Consider the following 27,591-nt stretch of genomic DNA (forward strand, 5'->3'; position numbering starts at 1 on the left):
AAGCTTGAAGTCAATAAACAATAAACAGTGATATTCGGCAGAGCACAGCCATCTTTCTGCGGTCTGTCAAACCAGCAGATTTAAATCACTCATATAATCCAGGAGTCACAGCGGTGGATAGACAAGGAAAATGGAGAAAAGCAAAGACAAAGATAAGACTCGTGTATTTAAAAAAAAAAAACAAACATCATGACATTTATGGACACATTTTATTACCTGGTCAATGTAAGTGTGAACTGCAAGGACATTAAATAGGTTAGGAGAAAATATCAAATGGTTACTGGCATTAGCTGGTGTTTTTTTTTTTTTTTTTTTTTTTTTTTTGAGTTGCAGTTCCACACAAATACAAGAATCCTCAACAGAATATATAAATAAATAATTATTGAACGGTGCAATACTGCCCCCTGGCAGCACTTTGCAACTATTTAAAATCCATCCATTCATCCATCATGTTCAGAGGCTAATCCTCTGCAGGGTCTGGAGCCAATCCCAGCCGACACTGAACAAGAGGTGGAGTACATCCTGGACAGGTCACTGGTTCATTACAGGGGCACACAGAAACTCAAACATGAAATATTTTGAGATTTCTATATATTTTATTGGCATAAATACATATATTAAAACATATTTTTGTGCATACATCACAATTAAATACTTTCATTCACTGATTATATGGAACATATTTGTCAACTAAAAGGTACTTAAATCCAAAACTAAAGCTTCAACAAATTGCACAGTAAATAGAATTTATATCCAGGCCCATAAAGACCTCAGTATGGATTAAATATACAACTAAAACCCTCCTTTGCCAATACAATATTCAGTTGTGCAAAAGAGATGAGCACCACAAAATGCTCTGAAGTCACAGTAAGGCAGCTGCTGCTGATAGTGGTGATCAGGATCATGGCGGTTACATTCAGAATTTGTTGCAAAGCTCCATAACAGCGATGGTTGTGCTCTGTCCAAAAATGAAGGCTCCAACGACAACGGTTATGACCCCCCAAACTGTTAAAATTACCCTGCAAAGAAAAAAACCAGATCAATCATATATCCAAAGTTTTACATCCAGTTAATTGCAACAATAAGAATATGGTGCTTCTCCTTAATTAATAACAATTAATTTTCACATCCAAATGTTCTCTTGTCTTCATTAAACCATTATCATCTTGTGTTAAATCTCTGGTGGTTTAACAAAAAAAAAACATCACATTTGTGAAAATACAGGGCTGTAGTTACATTCACCTGAAACTCGACTTCACATTTTCATTTTGCATAATGAACACTAGGCACAGACCTGAAATGACAAACAGAAACCAGGTCTACCTTAATGAGTAAAGTGCATATCCATCAAACATAATTTTTAATACAAATCAGTACAAATCAAAGTTGAAGTGACTTTTCAGTCACAGTCATGTGGAACCTTGTTTTCATACCTGGAAAGATGAAGATGAAAAAGGCACTGATTCCTCCTATAACACTAATGACCTCTCCCATGTCAGGAACAAACATGGCAATGAGCAGAGTGATGGTGATCCAGATCACCGTCAGAACCACCCTACAGCGACTCTCAAACGAGTGGGTGACGATTCCCCGACTGCGTCTCCGGATACGAAGCATCAAGTTCAGGATGACAGATCTGTTCAAGGAGGTATCAGTAAGTATTCAAAAATATCTCATATTCTATATGGTTTTCATGTGTTCTTAGCTTTGATTTCCTGTGAGAACTATGTATATGCAAAAACTTTGTTTATCTTAAAGCTGCAGTGTTCGATTTTTTTTCACCAATAAGTATTAGAGGTGAACTGATTAATTGACTTGAATCATTTTTAAAAATCTATTTGGTTTTGCTGTTGTGTTTCACACAGATGCTTATTGTGACACACATGACACCAGGATCAACACAAACAACACAGGGCATAGCTTGGAAGAGATGAGGAGAGGACCAAAAGGCAAAAAATGTTTATATGCTCATTTTTCTGCATTATAACCATCACTTACTCCTTTAAACCTTTAAGCTGTCACACAAACATAGCAAAATATTTTGCTTTATTTTTTTAAGTCATATGTTGGTTACATCTGTTAGTAAGTTGTATGCAAATTTATTGAAGACTACAGTTGAATAAACTGTTTGTAGATGTCATTTGATTTAAATATATATATCAACCCCATGATGCAAACTTTAGCTAATCCCAGGTGTTTTCATACAGGTAGGGGTGTTCATCATAAGGATGACACTGACTTCCTCAAACATGACTACTGACACAATACAAAAACATGGGACAGTGTCTGTTGTTTTCCACACTGGCATGAAACAGCGTCAGGTCATCAATATCTATATTTAATATTTTAATTTGCACTGAGTGGAGAGAGGTGTCTATTTTAATCTTAAACACTGGTATATCCCCCCCCGATTTCAACTCCTGCAACTTTTTTAAAAAAGAGCAGATGTCTCTCAACCCTTTCAGGTCATCACAGTCATTCAAAGGCAATACATTTGGAAACCAGTGGTTTTGGGATGAAAAACTGTATCTGTAGCAGACAAATATAATGGAGTAGAAAGTACAGTATCTGCCTGTGACACATTATGGAGTTGGAGTATAAAGAACATTAACTTTAAATTAGTGAAACAAGGTAAATGTTATTGAAGCTCAAGCACTTACTGTAATAGTTCAGCTTCTTAAAACACATGTAGATGTGTGACGTCTCTTACCTCCCCAGAAGAAGAATGATAGGATATATAGTAATAATTGATATTCCAAACAGAAGTCTGGAAATGATCATGACCACATCGTTTCCCGGATATGACATCAAAATGTCCGAGGCAACATCTCGTCCAAATGTCATGAATCCATACACACCTGAGCATGAGCAGTGTGGACATACAGTCATCAACGTCTCTTATATGAGGACATAATAAGCTGTAGTCAGTAAGAAGTCAACTCACCGGTCAGAGTATATATGAGCAAACAGAAAAACATGGAGACCACAGAAATGACCACCCAGTGGGAGAGCTTCTGGTTCTCCATGCTGCTGTAGATCGCTATACAGGCTTCATGGCACTGAAAGTATGCACACAGATTAATAAGATACTTAGGTGTCCAGTTACATTCACTAGTTCATTTACTAACAAACAAACTGAGTAGATAAGTGCAACCAGACATCTTTGATCCAGTTTGTGAAACTCCTTGGCCTTAGCTTTGTCCTTTGAACCACTGGTAGACTGACTGGAAACACAACTTATCACATGAAACTAAAGTTTACTGTCCTATTACACCTCATTCACAGCAGTGGAGGTGGGAAAGTTGTGTCAAGTACAATAAAACATGCTTTTTAAGTCCTGCACATGCTGATGACTTTATAGCTTTATATTCTATTTTATGGTTTTATTTTGAGCCAAATAGCCATTATCTCATGAAATGATTTCAATGTGATTCCTTCTTGTTAAAGTATAATTGGGACTCAGTAGGTAATCATTAGTCAAAGGTGATTTCTGGTGTGTATACACAAGTATACTGATCAGTATACTGAAAACAAGGTTATTCTAACTTTACGGGCAACAGTGTGTATATATTTCAATATCTTTTTTTTCTGTCCTTTCAGCACTTTGTTTTGCTATTACTTTTGTTTGTTTTATTTACATAAAGTACATTGAAGTATCTTTGTGTACGAAATGAACTTCATGAATAAACTTGCCTTTTTCTCTGCATGTCATGCAGTGAAATCTCTCATCAAACCTGCCATGAATGTCCAAATGTCCAACTGCTGTTCCTTACATGTGTATACTGCAAGGTATGTTTCATGATGGATCACACCATGACAATGGGTTTAAACAAAAATGCAGAGAAATGGGGAATGGTCTTACATAAATAATATTAAATTCTATCCGTTTTTGGTTTTTTGTTGTTTTTTTTTTACTTTGAAAAGACTATACTTTTATTTATTTATTTAACTACAAATTCTTAATTAATGAGTGGTCTATGTCTTGACTCTGTTCAGTAAACACTCAACATTTAATTATAAACATTAAAATGTGATGTAAATGTTTATATGATATAATCAATGTTTAAACAATAGTCAAGTGAATGACTCTGAATGACTCTGTTTTTATCTCACAGGAATTACTTTACAGCGACTTTAAAAATATTGAATCTGTTAAACCTACAGGGAAAAAAGAAAAACACCCACACAGATCCCAGGGAAGATGAAAAATGGGAGAAAAAAACCCACAGCTATGAGAAAAGCTAAAATGCGCTAAGTGTAAGTGTGACTGCGACTTGTATCCAAAATCAGTTTCACTTTATGACTGTGTTTCAACTTTAAATTTACGTCTTACTTTTACTTTTTCTAAGTTTGACTTTGGAGTTTATGGGGTGTGAGGATTTCATGTGTGGCTCTACTGGGGATTAAAAAAAAACTGCCCTGCTTATTAAGAAGTATTTCCACATGAAGGTTTGTGAGTTAGAAATGAGTATACTGCAGAATCACATAATATTTCAATCCAACACCAACAACAAAACACACTTCATTACATGTATATACACACCTTGTAGTGACAGGGATTAGATGTGTAGGCTGTGTGTTTACCTATGGTGCAAATAAACAGTCACTGGTTTTTGTTTTTTTAAAGGGTTGAAGGGGGGGCAGGATGGAAGTGTCGGGGAAAGCAGATCTCTCTGATTGCCCACAATGCTTTGTGCATGTCTTTTCTCTGTAGAGGCCCTCCATACTAGTTATCAGTTTACTGTCTATAGTGATGCTTTTCCTGAGGGACATTTTCTGTGTGTCAGTAGTCAGCAGATGATAAAAGATACTGAAGAACACCAGTTTCTGTAAAAACAGTTTTTGTTGAGCATTGGGGCTTATGAGATCAAACTAAAGGTCTAATGGTACTTCTAATCTTTGACCATTTGGATTGGCTCATTGATGAAGGTCAGGTGTAGGATTTCAGCTTTCTAAAATCAATAGGCTGTTCTTTTGTGAAGCCATGTGGGAAAAGAAATGAATGTCTTAATGTCTGAAGTGAACTGACTTACTGGATTTACTGTTGTCTCCTGCTTAACCCATAGAGACCCAAACAGTCACCGGTGACACAAACCATCTACAGATCTAAACTGTTTAATACCCGTTGATCCAGCAATCCTATCAATACTTGTAAATAATTGGTGTAAAATACAGTTTGTCATCTTTTCATGGTCATCAGATATGACCCATTTGGATGTTCAGAGGCTCTGTAGTTACCGTGGAAACACTGTCATCTTCTACAACATTGCTTCACCAGTAAAATCCATGGGGTAGAATCAATGACAGTGGATGGACACACAGAGTTTTACATTCAGTTAGCAATATCTTTACTGAAAAAGTAACTTCTTTTCCGAATTTACTCTGAGTTTTCGTGAACATCTACATGATCAGTGAATTAAATAAAGGAAAACACATGATTTACCCCAAAAAATGCAAAATACAGAGGATAATATTATAAAAAATAAATTGGTGATAAATCAGTTAAGAAAGGTTGAAATAGAGAAAAATTCATTTGGGAACTGCCACAAAAGTAACACTGGGTCTTTATGGGTTAAGTCAGTTGCAATTATATTGTTCAAAAAATGTTAGGTTGGTGTTACGTAGTATTTGTCATTATCCTAGGAGAATTGTATTTTGTGAGTCAATGAAAAATTAAAAAAAAAAAAAAAAAAAAAAAATTAAAGCTGCCTTGCACTGAAAATTTCCACGAGCTGCATTTACTGTGAAAGCATAACTGTCATCAAAACAAAACCAGGCTGGAGATGTTTTTACCTGGAAGCCAAAGCAAATCGTAGGCACAACGCTGAACATTGAAGCCCAGGAACTCACACTGAAACACACAGAACACAGAAACACTTACTGATACAAATACAACTGGATGAAATATGGAGCCAATGATAAGTGTTCACATTCACTGGTTACTGACCCTTGACTGTGCTCTGGAGTTATGATGACACTGTGGCTCTCCATCAAGTAGTATTTGACAATCACTGCTACACAGAGATATGTAGCAGCCAGCGTCCCCAACACACTGATACCAGGAGAAAACAGTTTAATTACATTAAATGTATTTGCATCCGGACGTAATACTGGTTGCTGATAAGTGTAGTGTACTGTACCTTGTGTATTTCTGGATACCAATTTCTTTTGGGATGGACAGAGGCAGGATAATGATGAGGCACATTATGAAAAGGGCGAATCGCTGGTCGGTGTACCAGTGATAGGGCATCTCTCCCTCAGTGGACCCAGTAACCGTCTCATAAAGAGAAATACACACTGGGGAAGGAAGGGAAAGCCATTAAGAACATGCACGTTTTTCATTCCAGATACAAACACACACATCAATAGATGAAGAGGTGGTCACGCTTCACAAACCATACAAGACCCTTCAGTTTTATAGATTCATTTACAGATTCATTTACATTTTTCATTATGCAAAACAGTTTAGTTTGTTTTAATGAAAGCAAGGCAAATGCTTTAATGATGGTACGTGAAGAGGACCAATAAAGGAGGAGACGCATGAGTAAAATGTGAAGTGTTTTATTATTGAGGATATCCACTGAAATGCTACTTGCACATCTGTGCTGCAGGTTTTTTTTTTTTTTTTTTTGGTGTGTTTGTAAATCCAATCAAATGCTCTGTTTAAGATTGGAACAGAGCAAAAACATTAAAGGGATTTGAAGGTTTTCAGATGGACAAAATGACAAAGAAAAAATGAAAAAGGGTTGCACGGCTGCTCCTAGTCACATGTTTATCCTAATACGAGCTTGAATGAAAATTAAATTGCGGATGACTTGTGGTCTGACAGAGATTAATTTTTTTGATATAGGAAATGGCTGCTAAATTGAACAGTTTGGTATCTTGATATCATGAAAACGTCCTCACACTGTTGGGCATCGAGCGGCCAAATCTCAGCACAGACAGGCAGTTTAATGAACCCTGTGATCGACTGAAGGATGAAATATCTCCTAATAAACAATAAAAGCAGAGGTGGGAGGATTTGGCTCCTCAGTAAAAACACATAAGGTCTATATTGTCCTTTTTACAAGCTAAATTCTGAACAGAGCGTCATATGAGCATAATATACACACACAGCTCTGTGAAGCATGTATTTAATTTTAGGATTGTCATATCGTAATAACTTCCAAGCAAGTGTCATGGGGGCAAAAACTATTGCGACAGGGATAATTACATCCTCCATGTCAGTAATAGATTCCTCACGGACAACTGAACATTGTCTACATCATCTTTGTAATTAATACATAGTTATAAAAATGAACTACTGCACATTTTTAGCACTCACAGTAAATTTATTCAGCAGCTTTGTTTTATTAATTTATCTGTTCATTCATTCATTCTTGCTTTAGTGATCTGGAGAACTATGACAATGTTTAACAGTAAGGTTCAACGATGTTCACCTTTTTTGTACCAAATTATCATTATTAATCAAAAGGTGCAGTGCCCTCTTAATGAAACTTTTAATGAAATTATTCACAATTGACTGGAAAATTTACAGAAAACTATTTTTTGTTTTATATTAAAGTTGTGAAATGTACACAAAATTAATTTTAGTCCCTTTTCCTTGCACTTGATTAGCCTTTATAATTTGCAGTTAGTGTTTAGGTGTTAATACAGTCACACATATGTAAAACACTCTTGTCATACTGTCTTCACAGTCTTGGGAATCCAGTATCTACAACCCAAGATTATACCTGTTATGCAATAAAACAGTTGATAATGTAGGTTTTGAGTTATACATATGGGATTTATTTCAATGCTCATCTTAGTGATCAAACACATCCTTATCTTAAAAAATGATGGCTACAAAAAAGACAGAGATAAGATAAAACCAGCCATGCAATTTCATTAAGCAAGTCAAAATAAATAAATAAATGAATGAGAAAAGTCAATTAACTTTTAAAATACTTTTTTTTTATTGCAGCGTGGGTCTTGTATTTATCTAATCATGTTGTTTTGGTCATTTTATCCTTTCCATGTACAGTATGTGTGTGTCCAAGATGTTGAAGTGCATCTATATGTCAAGATGTTACATCAATCAAGGCATACTTTTTTTGTTTTATTTTTCTATCTATTTTACTTTCTTTTTTTCCTTTTTTTTAACTTAAAAGAGTATTTTACAAAAAGTCTCTCAGAGGGTAGACACATATTTAATCAATTTCCCCAGTTCTCAATAAATAAACCATGCTGTGCTGAGGTGAATTTCAGGATAAAATGCTGTGTTGTGGTTTGGTGAGTGCTTACATTTCTCCAGCTGGTCCTGCACCACCACCAGGAAGGCGACACAGATCATGAAGAGATTAAAGCAGAAACACACCTCACACAGTTGTCCCACAGCTCGGCCACAAACCTCCCGCACGACGTCCTGATAGGTTTTCTGTCTGCTGATGGATGAGGCGTAGCCGAGGATGACCAACCCGCTGATGAGGAACACCAGTGATGCCTGCAGAGGAACAGGACTCATTCATCACTCAGTTTATGAGATAACGAAAAGAATGAATCATAACCTTTAATACATTCAGTTATTTTACAGATTATTTATGCTCATTTACATTTTCATGGAGTTAGTTTGTGTGTCTATTCGACCATATATTTTCTGAAGACTGCGCTTTGACACTTTAGACATTTTATTTAGGTCACCAGTTAAATTTGCATAATTTCTTTCACAAGATTTTTTTTTAATTAGATTTATATCTGCAGTGCACCTTTGACTAATTTATATAGTATTTAATATGACTATATTGTTATCTGAGAAGACATACATTATACGGACAAACCTGTACTGACACATCTCATCTGAAGCTTGTAGCACTTCCCTATTTTCAATGATTGAAAATAATATCAAGATAAAAATGTTCATGTCAGTTTTTGCCAATAAATATCACGATAAATGTCAAATCAATATTGTCTTTTAAGTTAAAAGGCTGATTTTTCTTCCTGAGTGAGAGTTGAAGAATCTCGACAGTTACTTGTGGTATAAAACAATTATTTATGATCAGAACATGACAGAAAAATTCTGATATTTAGATGTAAAACAATTATAATGAATTTTTAAAAAATCTATGTTGAGAAAAATTAAGTGAAAATATACTCTGAATGATTTTGTAAACACAAACAACGATCTGAAAAAATTAACCCCAAAGACAAAATGAAAATATTTATTACAATATCACAGTATAACATTATGGCATCTGTCATGACTGTTTTGTAGCCCCTGAATTCAATGTATCCCAATACTTTTGTCCATATAGTATAAAACCAATGAGATAACTTGTTACCTCCATCTAAATGCATTGTTACAAACAGCCTGTATGTTCTTGACAAGCCTGGTTCTTCTATGTTTTCATTATGTGATACAGAAATGGTGCTACAATGCTCAGAAATATTCATTTATCTATACACTTTCTGTTTAGCTTTATTTAACCCATAAAGACCCAGTGTTACTTCTGTGGCAATTACAAAAAGGAATATTTCTCTCTATTTAACCTTTCGTACATGTTTTATCACCATATTATGATATTATCCTCTTCATATTTAATTTACTGATCATGTAGATGTTCATAAAAGCTCAGATTAAAGTTTAGGATTATTAGCTCAGAAATAGAGAAAACTGAAGAAAAAGTGACTGAATCTGCAAATATATCATTAATTGAACATGTAGTGTGTTCATCCATTGTCATTGATCCAACACCATTGGTTTTACTGATGAATCAATGTTGAAGGAGATGACGGTGTTTCCACGGTAACTACAGAACCTCTGAACATCCAAATGGGTCATATCTGATGACCATGAAAAGATGACTGTATTTTATACCAGTTATTTACATGGATTGATAGGTTTAATGAATTGTAAGTTATTAAATATCTTAGATCGGTAGATGATTTTTGGTTGCCAGTGGCTGTTTGGCTCTTTATGGGTTATAATAAAATAAAAATGAATAAAACTAATAATAATTAACACCTATTGTGAACTGGGTTGCAGTGATATGACATGTTTATCAACCAGACACCCAGAAAAGATGTTTATTAAAGACAGCTCTTGGTTGTATATCTGCCACATGGTCTTAAAATCTACTACAGAACATTTATGGTCTGTTCCAGTTAAAGACCTTTGACCTTTGACCTCCGTGTGTTTATTCATCAATTAAACACAAGCACATTTTTGTGTTCCTCAATAGCGGCAGTGCTGAGAATTCAGGTCTTCATCTAACCTGGAGGCTTCATTAGAGACAACCTGTGAAAAGTATGTGCCTCTTTCACACTGAGGAGAGACACGGGTGAGTCTGCCGCACATGTACAGTAGGAGAACAGGCCAGAAGACAAACTAACCCCTGGAACACCTCTGACTGGACACAAATATGAGAACACAGTATTCAGCCAGTTCACTAGAATTATAGCTGTTGCAGTAAGAGCATTAATTGATCTATAAAATAATGTATATTCTATAATGTTCTATATCATTACTTCTGAACCTGACCATCGAGTGTGTTTGCGGATAATTGGTCCAGGACTCACCATCTCCACATTGACAGCAGTGCTCACTCCCCCCGCCTTCTGGAAAGCCCAGGGGAAGTTGAGCAGCCCAGCCCCGAGCGCAGACTTCAGCATGATGAACACGGCCCCAAATGAGCCCAGCCGCGGTGGGTCTGCATGAGACGCAGACCGGGCCAGGAGGCTGATGCTCTCCCGGGCCAGTTCCTCCATGATCCCTGTCCTGCTCCTGGACTCACCACACCAGGACTGGATACTACAACAAGACTCTGGATGCAACCAACTCCTCCAACTGTCTGACTCATTCACAGTAAAACACAGTGAGTGAAAAACCTGCAGATATATAAGCCCCCACCCACGAGGACACACGACTCACATGGTCTAATTACACATTTTGACTATTAAACATTTCACTCTGAGGTGAAATATTTGACACTAATATGAGGATGTTTGTTCGTGCCCCTTCTCGCCCCATTTGGTCTGTTGTATTTCTAACTGTATTATTCTACATCAACATCTACAGGGTGATTTAAGGCCACTTTAATGACCACAAACACAAATAATAGTCATAAATCAGGAGAAAAATTAAGAAATAAAACAATACTGAAGTATTCCGTTCATTTACTTAACCCTTACCCTCAGGCCATTTTTATACATTTCTGTCATTTTTCTTTTTCAATTTGGTGAACATTATGTTTATGTTGCAGCTTATGGCATGGATTCCTTCAATAACGTTTCTTTTTTTTCTGTCTTTTTTTTTTTTTTTTTTTGCATATTTTTTTCTACTGTCAGTTACTCCTATAGATCTATTACACACATCTAACACTTTTTGCACCCTCTGGAGACCCTCAAGTCAAAAATGTACACACAACAAACTGCAATAAAATCATCCAACATCAGTATTTTTTTTTTCAGCTTTTTTCAACAGGAACCTTAAACCACTTCAGTTCTGCTCAGAACTACCAAATGTTTAATCATTTTCTATAAGATCATTGCATGTTCATACTCTTTCTGTTCTGTGACAATAATGTATCTCTAAACAGAGGCATGAGCTCAGAAACAATTTTCAACTTTGTGACAATGCATTTCCAGTTAATCCAAGAGGATTTCTAAGAATGTTGCTAAACAGCAGGCTATGACAAAAAGCGTCCACTGATCTAAAATGTTAGAACCACTACTCTTCCATTCATTGATGCATTGAAATAATTCAGATAAATGTTTCTTCACTTTTCACTGGCTTCAGATCTGACACATTTGGACGTTCAGAGGCTCCACAGTGAACATGAAAATGACATCAAAATGCACAGGATAATACACAGTTGCCCATAAAGTTGGAATAATTTTGTTTTCAGACACATTCCTCTTTTTATTCGTATTTATACATTTCAGTAATCACTTTTGACCAGGTGCAATGATCGTATACTGAGTCTTAGTTATACTTTATCTATCAAGAATAAATCACAGTTTCACAATCATTTCAATCTATAATGAGGTAAAATCCATTCATTCTTATGGGCAACAGTGCATTGTAATAAATGGTGTCACTTCACTTCATTTGGAAGTTGCCACACAAATAAGTGGAAAGAAATAGAAGAATTTTCTCAAAGTCCGAGTCCACAGTTCATGAGAAACATCCAAAAATCAACACATTTGGAGATATGTGGTTTTCACTGAAAAAGAATGGAAAGTCATAATCTGAAAATTAACTACAACAGTCAGACAAATGTAGTTGAGTAAAAAGAGTAATATTTGGCTATGGGGTGTAGTGTAAAATCAAATTTGTACTTAAGTACCAGATTAACAGTACTTCATTCCATCACTGCTTTCTGTTTGATAGGTTTCTGTTCCTGAGCTAAAAAATAAATAAGCTAAAAAAAAAATGGCATACAGAAATAACTGCATATTTCATTATAATAAAGATTAAAACTGCAATATACAAGTGTGTAATTTTCATATTGACCTGTCAGTTTTTCAGTTTTATTTATTTATTCATATTACAGACTACATGAGGTGAATTTGTTCATCCAACATGTTCTGAACATTTATCTATGGTCATATGTAAAACACTGAGCTCACACAACTATCTGTAGATTCTTTAATCCCAACAAGTGTAAGCTATACACCATCTGTCAAAAAGCAGTGTTCAGAAACATGTCAATGCTGTTCTACTCTTCATCATATCTCTTCCGCAGAAACAAGGAAAAATGTTTTTTCAACAGCTGGATGCCTATTTTGAGGTTTTTTGGGAAGAAAAAGATTTTATGGTGATGTTGAAGATTTTTCCAAGTGAAATGCAGGACACAGAGAGATTAGAGTGAACAGGCACACCAAGGTGTTGTAGGGATGAAGCAGCTTATCCTCCAGGCGTCCAGTGTTTTCAGAATATTTCACTGTGAATGAGATAGTTTTATATATGTTTAATGCCATTTCCTGTGTAAAATTGTGCCTGAAGAAAAAAGTCATTGATAATAAATACATTACACTGAACATTACAAAATGTTCATTCAAAAGGTTGTGATATTTTACAGCAGAGGTGTCAAAGTCATTTTAGTTCAGGAGCCACACACTACCCAATTTGATCTCAAGCGAGCTGGACTAATAAAATAATAGCACAAAAACCTATCAATAATGACAACTCCAAATTTTTTTCTTGGTAATTTTAAATTCTGATTTTTTTATTTTTTTATTTTTTTTTTACATTTACAAACAATCATTTCACAAAAAATGTGAATTATGTAAACAACTTGAAATTTCTTTTTAAAAAATTACTCCATTATATAACTACAACAAAGTGGATCTACAAATGCACAAAAAAATTCATCAATAGGTATAATAGTTAAAATATTGTCCAAATTTTGGAGATTGGAGTTTGGAACTAAAATGAGTTTGACACCCTTGACAGTTAATATCTTCAGTGTAAATTTTGCACTCCACAGATTCATTACACAGGCCAAACTGGAACCTTTGGCAGGCTGTACGTTTGCCACCTTTAGTTGCCAAGTTCTGTATGCAAATGAAATGTGTTAATTTCAATTGGTCTGTTAAATATGTAATGAAAAGAAGCAAAACTACTATGAAATATTTTACTTGTAACATTTTGTTTCATTCCATTGTACTGTTGTGAATCCAGACGTCTGATTACTTATATTAGTCTTGAGGAAAAAGGTGCAAAATGCTTGACATCATACAGTCAGGAAAAAAAAATATTAAACCATCTTTGTTTTCTTCAATTTCTTGTTCATTTTAACGCCTGGTACAACTAAAGGTACATTTGTTTGGACAAATATAATGATAACAACAAAAATAGCTCATAAAAGTTTAATTTAAGAGCTGATGTCTAACCATTTTTCGTGTTTCATTGATAATAACCAAAATCATTTCAGTTCTTACATCAATAGCTATGGCATTGTACTGCCAAAAACAGTGCTTTTAGGCTTTCCATGTTTTCTTTTCTGTCTGTTTTAGTCACACGATACACACAGGAGTTAGTACTTGATTGTATAACCATTGTTTCTGATGACTTTTGATGGTCTAATAAATTTTTCCATGACTGTATATTGACACCAAGAGTCACTTTCAGTATCAGATGTAAAATCAGTCACAATGAATTAGTATCAGCTCAGTGAAACAGCGACAGATTTGAACGTCCCTCCCCCACACTGTTCATGGTGACCTGCCATGTTTTGTGCAAACTGTCCACAGTATTGAAAATGAGTCATCAGGGCTAAAGCAGCAGCATAATCTGGCTTTTAAATGTGAAGTCTCAAAAGCCAGAGATGTTTAACATGCACATGCAGACTGAGAGATGAACCAGCACTACTTCAGTCATGAACTCCACCTCTGAACTTTGGTTCCAGCGGCAGTAGTGGGTCGCCCGGCCTTAACACACTGACTTTAGTCAGTGTCACACATGAATGTTTAAACACAAACACATCATAAAGCAGGATGTCCAATGAAGTTATCGCTCTGACCTGCTGGCACATAACTGATCTTTATCCAACAGCCACTTATTATTCCTTCAGGAGGTGTCTCGAGAGAGTTCTGACTGTTTTCAAGGATTATGAGGTGCACCTTGCTTCACTGAGGATGAATGACGATAGATTAGATTAATCTACTCATGATTCTGCTCTTATGAAACAGTTTAAGAGTATTAAGATTACACAGACACAAAAACTTTCAGATTGACTTACATTCAGCTCTTGGAGAATTACTGCAACCTTAAACAAACCCATGATACGTCCAATTAGGTCTAACCTTAACTAAACCTCAAAACATGTCAGAACATTAATGATTTGCTGGGATGTAATTATATGTGCATGTATATGTCACACATGAAAACCTTCAAAACCTGATGGATATTCAATGAAAATACCTCTTACTTCAGCATGCCTTTAATTACAGTTGGGTTTTCACTCAGACTGTTGAAATTGTAGCAATACAAAAATGTTTTGTGACTAGTGTTTGCCCAGTATCAAAGAAAAGCTGTACAACATTAAATTACATTACAAAGAATGTTATGAGGATGAAGCTTTAACCAGCATTTCAGAAAATGTAACATGTAACTAGTTAAAAGGATAAGGGGGAGCAAACTACCATGAAATTACATAGTGTTGAACAAGTGATAAAATACAGCAAGATCATGCAAACACTGCGATGAATGCTTCCAAACAAAGTCTAATCTTTTGCAGTTGAACCACCAATAAAAGGTGACAACCTACAGCAGGAAAACAACGCAATACAGTGCATCAAAAAGTCTCTCAAATCTCTCTTGTGCTTAAAGAATCAAGTGGAAATAAAGCGGTACTGTGGATGTATGGCAGTATTGATAAAAAATATAAGTGTATACTGGAAAAAATAGCTTATCTTTAAGTTGAAGCAGTTAATCTCATGACCTAAAAGGGTTTCTTTGGGTTGTACTTTGTTCATCCACCATGGAAGGTTTGACCAAGCACTGCTATATGATGTGAATCAATAAAAAAAGCCTGTGGTACTTTCAGATGTCTTAGAAAGTGATATCTGAAGAGTTTGATATAGACATTTGTGTAAACCAAAATAAATGTGACTTCATTGACCTCTCTGTGGGTAAGGCATGAGGAGTCATACCGATGGAAATCTGATTAATGAATAGTTAAAGTAGGAATAAAGACACCATCTTAGAAAACTTCTGCATATTCATCCTTATCTCATCCTTACTTTAGGATCAACAATTAAAGTCATGAGCCTGACTTGTAGTGAGTGTTTACTCTTGTGTCTGGAGCATAAGGGGGGAGCAGACCTCTCCGATCCGCTGTCATCCCTCCATTGAAATACTAATATGAGCTCACTACTTCCTGAGCAGCAGTAACAGTGTGGTGCATGCTGGGAGCAACACTGTGGTGAAGGTGGGCACATCTTTGTGTGTTTTCCCTTTCAGTGTTTCCTGGTTGGTTTGATCAGAGGTGGGGGGGCTCTGCGGTGCAGGCACAGTGCTGGGTGGAAGGGTGGTGCGACTGGCACACATGTCATACAGATTTCCAGAAAACTGTGTCTTCCTGGACTCTTGTCTTAGAGACTCCCAGACCGCCGCTGCTTCTCCAGGACATCCAGCCAGAGCTGCGTTGGCACAAACATGGAAAGCATTCCAGGACCTTTTAGCAAGAGACGCCGATGTTAATCACAGGAAATAAACAAGTGCAATACAGCATTACCAGTATATTATTATTAAAAAGACCTGTATAGTGGTACAAGCTGCAATAAGTATGAGACATAATGAGCACCAGCACAAATACCAAAATCAAGATCCTTAACTGTTGATTTAACAACAAACACAAGAGGCGCAGTGCCACTAAGAGATCCATGGTGAGATACAGCATAGAGGTTGATCATACTCGGACACAGTGATGCTTATGAATGCTGTATTTCTACTGATTAAATCATCATTGTTATCCCTAAAGACAAAATGAATGACCAGGTAATTTCCCCAGTGCTAACTGATGTGTAGTCTCTGGGAGTAACTTATAACAAGCAAGAGTAGTAGTTAAATTACAAAACAAATGTAATGGTAACCCATTAAAACAGTGTTTTTCAACCTTAGGGTCAGGACCCCACGTGGGGTCACCTGGAATTCAAATGGGGTCAACTGAAATTTCTAGCAATTGATAAAAAAAAAAAAAAACGGTCTAAGAAAAAATATAGGGTGAGTTGAGAGACACAATCATAATACATAAAAGACATGACAAAGTGTGAAGCTGAAACTGAAGCACTGGGGTACTGTTTATCTGTCAAATGTTCATTGTGGTCGGTTTAAGATGCTGCAGCTCTTTCATAATTCATAGTTTGAGTTATTGTTTGTTCAGTTTTAATTGTCAGCTTTATAAATCCAAGCTGGACTGACTGTACATATCCTGACCTAGGAAAATAAAATTCTCACTTTGTGCAGTAATCTACACCTGGCTTTTCTGCCCCCGTCCATAATAATATACATTATATACACTAAATGTTGTCTGAAATTAATATTTATTTGCAACATAGTATGGCACACTATTAAATGATCAAAAACAAATTAATTGTAGCAAAAAAATGTCTTTGTTTTGAATGTCTGGGGTCGCCAGAAATTTGTGATGTTAAAATGGGGTCATGAGCCAAAAAAGTTTGGGAAACACTGCATTACAGTTAATAACCAAAATCTGGTCATTTCAAGTTGGTTGTACATTTGTAGAATTTAACATTCACTTTGTTAATTGTATCTTTTCACGATGTGAGAATGTTGACTTTTATCATATTTTAGAGCAACACTCTTCAGTTGTTTGGAGCAAAACAGCAGAGTTGTGTCTACATTAGGACTGAATCTCTCTCTTTTTTGGCAATATATGTACACACATTTTGTGCATTGTTCTTTAGTGGTTGCCTTGTTTTAATTTTCACAAGTGCTAAAATTGAAATGATGTAGTCATAATGTAGTAATAACTTACATTCCTTTGACAAAGTGATTAAAATAGTAATATTGCATTTTTAAGTGGTCAGCTGATCACCACTGACCATGCGTCACTACTGCCAAAAGACACCGTATGATCATCCAACAAGCACTTCAGTTGAAGCATTGTTACACCTTTACCCACAGAGTGAAACATTACAAACAACAGTGGCAGGAAACAAATTTAAATCCATTTACAGTAAAGTCACACAAACATATTATTTCACAAATCAAGACTTAGAGATGACAGCTAACAACACTCCCTAATAGAACACAAGTCAACTCATGAACAAATGTTGTTTTCTGCGTCAGTGACTGTCTAGCTTTCATTTTACAAATAATTTCATGCATCGTTTCCTGTGAATCCAATTCTATGAATCTGTAGAGTCAGGTTAGCACACAAAGCACATGCACTGAATTATAATATCTATAATTGACAATGATACTTGTGAAAAATTAATATTAACAACTACAGTATATTTTCATAATAAACTAAGATCAAAAAGCTGCACACACCTGCAGATTGCATCGATGTCCTGTGTGTTCTGGTCTTTTTGCGTTTCCACCAAACTGTCACCAAGTGTGAGTAAACACTGAGCAAAACTCTTGTAGATTGAACCACAGGAAATGGGAATTGCAGCTCCGAGACATACAGGAACTAAATCTGTTAGACAGAAAGCAAGCACAGAAAGACAATTAAGCCACAGTACAATTAAAAAGCAGTTCTGAAGTATGTAAATACTGACATAAATAAATAGTTAAAAGATGACATGTTACATGGAATATGTGGACATGTAAAGGGAAACCATAAAATGTCAGATGAAAACAAAAGAATGAATTGCCAGAAATAACTAAATGTTTTGGGCAAAGGATTTCATTTTGTGGAGTGAAATACAATGTTTTTAGAGATATTATCCATCAGCTTCTTTGATGGATCAAATAGATACAGGAATATGATGTATTCCATTCATCTGGAGGGATTATTCCTCCTAAAAGCCAAATTCAATGTAGGGCTGCAAAATCTTGTGTGAGCTTGCCAAGAACATTGATCAGCCCATGCATAACATTTCACTCGGTGGATGATTCATATTTTCACTGAAAAGGTGCAGCACAGGGTTCAGCTGAAGAATTAAAACACATCTGATGATAAAGGACATTATTTAATCAGTGCATAAAGGTGTGTTTAAACTCTGGATCCCTTCCTGTGTAAAGGACTCATGAAAGAGGGTCCAATGTGTGTGACCCCTTATCATTACACCGTCAAGTGAGTAAAACCAGGGCCTTTAATGTGCCACTGTAAAGCCTCTGTCCTTCTGGGACAGGCTTTGAAAACAATTTTGGAGTGTGGCTGCAGAGATTTACTCCCATTCAGCCACAAGAGCATTAGTGAGGTAAGACGCTGATGTTGGACCATATTGTTTAGCTCATGGTTGGCGCTTCTGTTCATCCCAAAGGAGTGAAATGGGGTTAAATTCAGGCATCACCACAGGTTAGTTAAGCTCCTCCACACCCTCTTCAAACAGGTCAGATAAAACATTTGTACATCATACTGACAGCTTTCAATAAATGTAAAATGGCATCATGCTGGTTTAACCAACTTATAATTATAGCATTGTCATGAAGGATCTGTCAGCAGTGTGATCATCGGCTGTTTTACTTTTGAGGTTTTCTGTAATCAGACTGCTTGTAGAATTCTTGCTGCCATACATGTGATTTCAGCTTTCCAAGCTCTGAATCCTGTATTCATTCCTTTAAAATCTGCAAATATTTTTTAACTCCCATTACTTATCCTGAAATCTCCTTACTACTAAATGTTCAGTTATCTGTGTTATGTCTGATCTGAATTTTTCCAAAAATGTAGGTGGTAAAATATCAACATTCACACTCACTTACATGAGGTTATGCCCTCTAAATGCTCACGTACAAAGACCAAGAGACAATCAGAACATGAGGGCACAGTGAAGGTTTCATTAAGGTAAGTGCCTTTGTAAAACCTCTCTCTCCTCAGTCTCCAAACAAGTTAAATTAAATTCTCTTTATCAGTCATTTTAACTTCTATGAACTTTTCCTCAACAGCCTGTTGAAATTTAATTTGACCGATTTGACTTTCTTTCTATATCCAGTTTAAGGAAATATGGACAAGCATTACAAAAATGAGAACACCAGTAAAGCAGCAGAAAATGGGAAAGAGGCTGGAGACAGCCAAGAATAAAGATGGCATATAATTACTTTTTTCCAGATGATAATAAACAGCACACTCAGATAATAGTGGCAGGTAAAGAATTGTCCTTACTGAGGCAGAGGGCGATAGGCAGCAGCACAGTCACGGTGCCAGGATGGGACTTCATGTTTTCGGCTCAGCAAAGTCCCGTAGAGCTGAGTCCCACCTCTGAACCAGAGGCTCTGATCTGAGGCCGATTCTGCTTTTAAATCCAAAGTAGAAGTTGTAGTTTTAAAATGTGATGTGTCCTCTTATCAGTTGGGAATTCATCAAATTTGAAAAGTACATCAATGCACAGGCAGAGCCCAGCTGGATTACCAGTGAAAGGGACTGATGCATCATAGAGTGTAAGAGGATGCTGTGTTTGTGTGTGTGCATGCAAACACATGCATGTGCATCAGGGAGGGGCACAATGCGAGCCATAGAGAGCTTGGAGGCAGCAGACCAATGACAGCATCACGGCACAGCACAGTGGATTAGAGCGATCTCATTTCCGGTCTTTAGTATTTAGAACATTTATTTGAAACACAAATCAATTATATATAATGATGATTGTGCAATCAACACACTTATTATGCTTTCTGATGTATTTACACACATCCACCTGATGTCGCTGAGTGGTTTTCAAGTTTTTGACCACAAACCATAGCAGACAGAAGAAATATAATCAAATGTGTAAGGGTTTCTGTTTTTTTTTCTTTTTTCTTTTTTTTTTTTTGAACAGATGGGTGACGTCCCATGAGGATAACAGAATCCTACCCACCTGGGAGTCCAGTGTGGAAGCTGAGCGCCCTTTGAGAAAAGCGACAGCCCATGTGAGACTCAGATAGAGTGCAAAAATAGTACGTACATCCTGTGATTTCATACCCACCTTGCTCAAACCCTCCTTGCTTCAGCATCTGTCTTACAACAACCCCCTCCTCTTGCTCTCAGCCTCCAAATCCCCTTCTCTGCCCCCCAGATGGCTCACACTCTGTGCATTAGTATAAGTCCTGGTTCACATTTGTATACTGACACAGGAGGAATGGTAACCCATTGTTAATCTGCAGCTTAAAACAACCATTAACTACAGAATAATCTGTCTGACGGAAGCTTCATGAATCAATACATCATAGCTGTAACTCATACTGTGACTTTTTCTGAAAACATCTGTATTAACACCTCGAATATGGATTTTCTCACATTGTCGCTGTTCAACATGTTTAAGCATCTGTGTCAAATCATTTCACATCATTTCAGAGATGGTAAAACTTTCAGGATTTTTCTTGTTGTAAAATCCTACACTATAAAAAATGATCACTGGTTACTTTAAAAATGTATGGCAACAAAATGAGATCTAATAATAAAGCTCTAAAACGGTTCAAATAGATTTAAAACAGTTGTCAAGCTGTTAGATTTCTATCTTTACTAAATCTGTAGGTAAACTGTAGTCTGAATCATTTAAACAGGTTTATAACCTCATTCTGAAAAACTTGGGACAGTGTGTGAAATGTAAATAAAAATACAATAAAATTGTTTGCAAATCTCATGAACCCATATTTTATTCACAACAGAACATAGAAAACGTCAAATGTTTAAACTGAGGAAATTTAACATGATTGGAAAAAAAATAAGGTAATTTTAAAGCTGACGGCAGCAACATGCCTCTGAAAAGTAGTGACAGAGCCACGTTACCACTGTGTAGCGTTCTTTCTGTTGTATCTGGAACTGATGAGATCAGTTGCCGGATTTTTGGGAGAGGAATGTCTGATACAGGATGCTTAGCTGCTAAACACTCTTGGGCGTCCTTTGTCGTATTTCACAATGTGCCAAATGTTTTCAAATCATGACAGGTCAGGACAACATGCCGGCCAATTCAGCACCAAAACTCTTCTACTATAAAAACCCTGCTGTTGTGATGTAGTATGCAGTTCATTGTTGTCCTGCTGAAATATGCAAGACCTTCACTACAAATATGTCATCTATATGGGAGTACTTACTGCTCTAGGACCTGTATATACCTATTAGCACTGATGCCTTTCCAAGTGTGCACACTGCCCACCCATTCCATAAACACTAAAGTAACCCCATACCATCAGAGATACAGACTTTTGAACTGGGTGCTGAAAACACGTCAGATGGTCCCTCTAGTCCAGAGGATGCAACATAAATGATTCCCAAAAAGAACTTCTAATTTTGATTCATCTGACCACAAAACAGCTTTCCACTTAGTTGCCATTTGAAATGAATTTTGACCCAGAGAAGATGGTGGTGTTTCTATATCATGTCCACTTGTGAATTCTTATTGTATGATAGAGCTTCAACCTATTAGGTGATGGCACAAAGAACTATGTTCACAGATAATGACTGGTTTACATTACATGCAGTGATTTACATCATAGAGTCATACCTGGTTTAAATGCAGTGGTGTCTGAGAACCAGAAGATGAGCATCCAGTAATGATGGGTGCCCATGCTCCTTAAGTGCAGAAAATTTCTCAATCTCTCTTAAACTTTTGGTTATATTATGAACTGTACATGATGATATTTAAAGTCTTAATTTTACATTGAGGACAACTATTCTGCAGTTGCTCAACAGTTTGTGTATACTGTGTTTTTGGAGGGTGGTGAACCTCTGCCTATCTTTAATTCTGAGACTCTGCCTCTGTAAGACGGTCTCTTTTTATCTCTAATCATGCCACTGACCTGTTGTCAATCACTCTAAATGGATAAAAAAACTATCCTCTAGCTGTGTCTTTTTTGCAGCATTTCTTTCTTTTCCAGCTTTTGTGGCCTCTGTCCTCACTTTTTAGAGACATGTTGCTGCCATCAAACGTGAAATTGGCCTTTTTTTTTCTTGAATTTTTTTTTTTTTAAAGTCCACTTTCTCAGTAAACATTTGATGTTTTCTGCAAGCTGTTGTGGATAATATATAAAATTATGAAACCAAATGATCCCATTCTGTTTTTACTTGCACTTTTTGGAAGAAAAAAAAACAATAAACTTTTTAGTTACAAAAATGTCTTTGGACTAAGACAGAGTAGCATGATGCTATTTGAACATTTAAAATTAGCTGTAAATTAAAAAATGAATAGAATAATTCATTTTCTTATACTTTCATTTTTCACATAAACTTAGAATTTGATGAAAAAATTAGTATTGTTCAGTGTGATTTACTGAGAAAATATTGTTTTTAATGGTTGACTTGACTATGGGTCTAGTTCTTGACAGTGTAAAGCTGGAACTGACACTGTTAGTTCTAGGTACAGCTCATTTGAATTTGTTGGAACAATAACAATTTAGAGAAAAAAGGAAGTTTATCAAAGAGCTTTTCTTATTTTAACATGACCATCTTTCCATGAAGTCAGATTTTAAAGATTCCAGTATTGAATATTTTAATTCTGGTTATTCTGTAGTATTACAAAGCTTCATGTGATCATTGTTTTGACAAGCAAAAAAATATATACAGGTATAGTGATGTTGTATAGTGGTCCTTGTTCAATATTTTTAAAAAAAAGAAAAAAGGAAAGAAACAGGTGTAATATCGCTTAAAAAAAAAAAAAATCCCTAATAATGAAATGGCAGTGCAGGTATTGTATATTTCATGTAATTCTTTATAAATACATAGCATTTATACCAAACTTCTGACTTTGAACAATGGATTTCAGGATCATGTGTTGTCAACATTGTTTGATGTTATTTCCATTAAATAATTACTCTCAAAAGATGAGACAATCAGACATGAGATGCTGTCATAAAGCCTGAGAGTAAACACGGTAGCGGACATAGAAAGAGAAGGTAGAGTTGTGTAAATTTGATTGACAGTCCGGGATTAGAGCATTATGCAACACTGTTGGGAGTAAAAAAAAAAAAAAAAATCCAGATGAGATTAGGATCTGGCTCCTCTCCCTCTACTGCTCTCTATCCATTCATTCTTCTGTCTGTCCCTCTCCCTCCTTCCATCTGACATCATCTACTAGTGCCGTAGTTTACATTAAGGAACTACATCGCAGCTTTACATTTACAGTTACAAAATTAAGTATTTCAGCGCTTTAATGTAAAGGTAATTAAGCAAATGACCATGAGAAGAGGGAACAAAGACAGAGAGACAGTAAATTAGGCCATACAGAGAGGAGATAAAGCTTCTCTCTTCAAGGTTTTATCCCACTGCCACCTACAGGGCACAAAACATGCTGCAATGTCTGGCTGAACGCTACATAAATCAATTGAAAAAGAAACTGTAAATACCAGCTGCAATATTTGTTCAAAAATGAAAAGGTAAGAAAGTCAAGTAAATAAACAAAACAAATTATACAGACTGTTCACTTTTGACTCAATTCATGAGGACATTTACTAAACATTTTTTGTAGAAATTACTTTAGAACTGAAGAGGAAATTATTTAGTGAAATTGAAAACACATTTACCAAAAGAAACAAAACATTGACGAACTGCAGTAGTTTGGTGTAAACAAAAAAAAAAAGCAATCTGATCATATTACAGTCTGAAAACATAGTCTTGATCAGGGAGTTTGATGCATCATGAGTTTGTCGAGTTTCTCACCAACTTATTGACCCCATTACTAAATGCCAGATGCAAAATATTCACATTCATTTTCAACTCATTAAGGCAACATCATGGTTTTAATACTAAGAGTAAGTATAACTTACGCAATGCTGCAATTACCAATTAACAGGTGTATGCCTCAACAAAAAGAGAAAGAAAATGCTGAGACCTGCAAGAATTTTGTTTCCTCACTGTGCGTTTTAGTTGCTAAAAGCCCATACTGACAGCCACATACTGAGCCTTTATGCCCTTGAGGACTGAACCTGACTCTTAAAAACTATGGGCTGCTGCTTGTTAAAGTGAGGGTGGATGAAACCATCATTCTATCTAAGGACTGGAGGAGTTAAAGAATTGCAAGACTGAATCAACACCATTTCAAAAAGAAATTTACTTGAAAATGACAGTTGAGCACAGCTGTCAAACCATGTTCAAGCCAGAAATGTTTGTAACATACTGTGCAACAAAAACACACACTGAAAAAAAAACGGAGATGCAGCCACTAAAAGTCTGTGTGAACTAGCATCTGACCATTAATAGGCAACTTAAGTCAAAAACAGATGCTTTGTTACAAAACAACCTGGGAGACAGACAGTCATAGTTGCATAAAGTATCTGGACAAAAAGTTTTACTTCGGCGAAATGACTTCAGTTTCCCTAAGAAACACATTAATCTTAATGCATGTCTGCAAGAAAACGCAAGTTAATTTCTTAATCTACTGCACATTTTCAAGCAAACAGAAACGTGGGAAAACAACTTAAGGTACCTTCCAGAGACTCAGCCAAAGAAGTGGTTGGGCCTATTTTCTGAGTGTGCTGAGGGTAGTGTTTAGTTTTCAGAAACTGTGGATACCTTTGCCTTTTATCTCACCTAAGCAGTATGCTTTTGAGATGTACACAAATCTCATTTCATTGATGACATCAATAAAAACATTGCAGGAGAAAAACGTTTTATGCAAACAGGCAGTCTTCAGCGTCCCCCCCCCCCCATTTGTCTGTTTGCCTTTTGTTTTACTCAAGTCTGAGCAAATTACAGCTGTTTTATGAATAAACGCTATGTTGATCTTGTTTTGGCTGTGCATGTCTCTAGGTGATAAGCAATAAGATTATTACTATCAGCTACATTAACTAGCCAGCCAACTTTTATTACATTAGGCCTACGAAAACTGAGCTCTACTTGTTGAAAATAAATTGTCATCGCTCGAAGTTCTATACAAAATACGGCTGGGTCTGTTGTCTTCAAACCCCTCGGTGCCTCCTCTGTCAGTCTGAGTCTTTGTAACGGCTCGTCTCCGGTGATGTCCATCTATCAGTTTCTCTTCCGGGCGTTAAAAACCACCGAGTTGCCGTACAGGAGCCGGTCCCGCTCCCGCACCTCCTCCTGCAGCTTGGCCTCTGCCACCCGCAGCTGGCGGATGGTCGCCTTCATCTCCTTCATCTTTACCTCCATCAGTGCGATGATGTCCCGCTGTTCGTTCAGTTTCCGCAGCAGCTCCGCGGACGTGGTGCCGGTGGTCAGAGAGTACGAGTGGTCGAGGGGGCTGCTGGTCACACTCACGTACTGCACGGCGGGTGGGTGCACAATGGACGTGGCTTCCACTGAAGACTCGTCCGCGGTTTGTTCGTCTGCGCTGCCGATCGGCCCGGAGTAACAAGTCCCCTCCGTTTGGGCGGGCAGCCGCGCCGTGCCCAGGTATTCCCCGTTCTGGCCTATCTGAACCACGGTGATGCTGTCGTCGCTCGCCTCCCCACCGGCGTTCCCCTCGGCTCCTTCTGCGGCGCTGGCGAGGACATTGGTGATGACAATCCCGGAGGTCGCGGCGGCGGCGGGGGCAGGAGCACCAGCCGCGGACACCTTCCTGCCTCTCCCCCGCCGGTTTCTGCGCTCATTCACGCCCCTCAACGGAAACAGGGACGGGACTCTGATGCTGTAGGTTTTCCTCCCACCTGCGAAGTGCACGCTGCAGACCCGATGTCCCGTGGTGGGCTGGAAGGTGCTGAAGCAGCCGCTGACCCCGGCCCGGGAGATGTTCCTCAGCCACATCTCCCTCAGCGTGGTGTCCTTAGGAAATGTGTAGAAGCGCAGGTCCCGGTCCCGGTGCGAGTTATTGTAGCAACCAGGAACACAGCAGGTGAACCCGGGCATGTTTACGCAAGCGTCGAGTCTGAAAACACGGTGTTCGGTTTAAGTTTGTGTTATTTTTCTGTTGTTTCTTTATTCTGTGCCTTGTTATCAAGCTCAGCGGCCTGCAAGCGGAACTACACGTCCCACAACGCTAACAACTTCCTGTTTATTTTCCACCAAAAGTGACCTGCTCTACCCCGAACAAACGACTCAACCCACCCGAAAGAGTCCGGGTACCAAGCAGACAACGCGTATATTTATGCTAAATACAAGCCTGGTGATTTATTTTCGGAGGTGAATTTCTTGTTTTGTTCTCGTCGATGTTGTCACTCCAATCGTCGTCCGCTCAAAACTAAAAGTCCCATAATCCCTTGCGCCCTAGTTCCAATTCCCTCAGTATAATTACTGCCCCTGCTGGTCAGAGTTGGTAATGCAAGTCTGAACTCTGATGAGGTGAAGAAAAACTGTCATCTCCATGATCAAGAGCTACTTGCATAATACAAGCATGATTAAAATTGTTATTTAAATGCAAGGTAAAAGGGTGGGTTTAAATTCTTACACAATCACAACAATATATCAAATCTCAACAGGATTATTTTCACTACTCTTATAATTCAAAATGTCCATGAGGGAAAATTTGTGACATTACCCCTCTGAGCAGAAGAAAAATTGAGCACAAAAAAGATTTATTTTGTTTATTTTTTTTATTTTTATTTCAAAAAGAAAATTTGATGGTACATGCATACGATCAGGTCATACAATAAATCTTTTTTATGTTTTTATTGCAATTTTTAGCGTCACTGGATTTTAATTAGTATTTCTATAGTTTCCTGCGTTTGAATTTTGTTGCATGACAAATCAACACAAAATTGGACAACATTTAAGAATGAAAAGCTCTAGTATGTAACTTCAAGTTGCAGTGAGTTTAAATCCAAATTATCCTTTAATGCCAAGAGCAGTAGTTATTAGGCCATGGCATCATCCTTACACCCTTGGGCCACAGGATAAAAACAAGTTGACAATAAATTAAATGGTGACAAAATATCATCTCAACTGGCGACTCATCCGAGGTGTACCCCGCCTTCGCCCTTAGGTAGCTGGGATAGGCTCCAGCACCCCTTGCGACCCTAGTGAGGATAAGGTGGGCTCAGAAGATGAATGAATGAATGAATGAATCTGTCTGATATGGTTTATTTCAGGAAGTTTTTGGACCATTAGTAGCCTG

The 27,591-nt window shown here is 37.0% G+C and overlaps 3 protein-coding genes across 3 annotated transcripts; all 3 read right to left on the reverse strand.

Moving 5' to 3' along the window:
- Positions 1–701: 701 nt before the first annotated feature.
- On the reverse strand, positions 702–10,862 carry slc38a8b (solute carrier family 38 member 8b). Its single transcript, XM_030128745.1, has 10 exons — positions 10,555–10,862; positions 8,284–8,482; positions 6,141–6,297; positions 5,948–6,052; positions 5,794–5,851; positions 2,945–3,059; positions 2,711–2,858; positions 1,434–1,636; positions 1,243–1,294; positions 702–1,019 (listed from the first exon to the last, which is right to left on the reverse strand). The coding sequence occupies exons 1-10, from the start codon at positions 10,741–10,743 to the stop codon at positions 917–919; spliced, it is 1,329 nt and encodes a 442-aa protein (XP_029984605.1). The 5' UTR covers positions 10,744–10,862; the 3' UTR covers positions 702–916.
- A 4,037-nt stretch (positions 10,863–14,899) lies between these two features.
- nrn1lb (neuritin 1-like b) lies at positions 14,900–20,072 on the reverse strand. Its single transcript, XM_030130182.1, has 3 exons — positions 19,776–20,072; positions 17,999–18,146; positions 14,900–16,157 (listed from the first exon to the last, which is right to left on the reverse strand). The coding sequence occupies exons 1-3, from the start codon at positions 19,828–19,830 to the stop codon at positions 15,854–15,856; spliced, it is 507 nt and encodes a 168-aa protein (XP_029986042.1). The 5' UTR covers positions 19,831–20,072; the 3' UTR covers positions 14,900–15,853.
- A 4,543-nt stretch (positions 20,073–24,615) lies between these two features.
- On the reverse strand, positions 24,616–26,936 carry thap11 (THAP domain containing 11). Its single transcript, XM_030125451.1, has one exon. The coding sequence runs from the start codon at positions 26,385–26,387 to the stop codon at positions 25,551–25,553; it is 837 nt and encodes a 278-aa protein (XP_029981311.1). The 5' UTR covers positions 26,388–26,936; the 3' UTR covers positions 24,616–25,550.
- Positions 26,937–27,591: the final 655 nt, after the last annotated feature.

Source organism: Sphaeramia orbicularis, chromosome 3, assembly GCF_902148855.1.
Source record: "Sphaeramia orbicularis chromosome 3, fSphaOr1.1, whole genome shotgun sequence".
NCBI lineage: Eukaryota > Metazoa > Chordata > Actinopteri > Kurtiformes > Apogonidae > Sphaeramia > Sphaeramia orbicularis.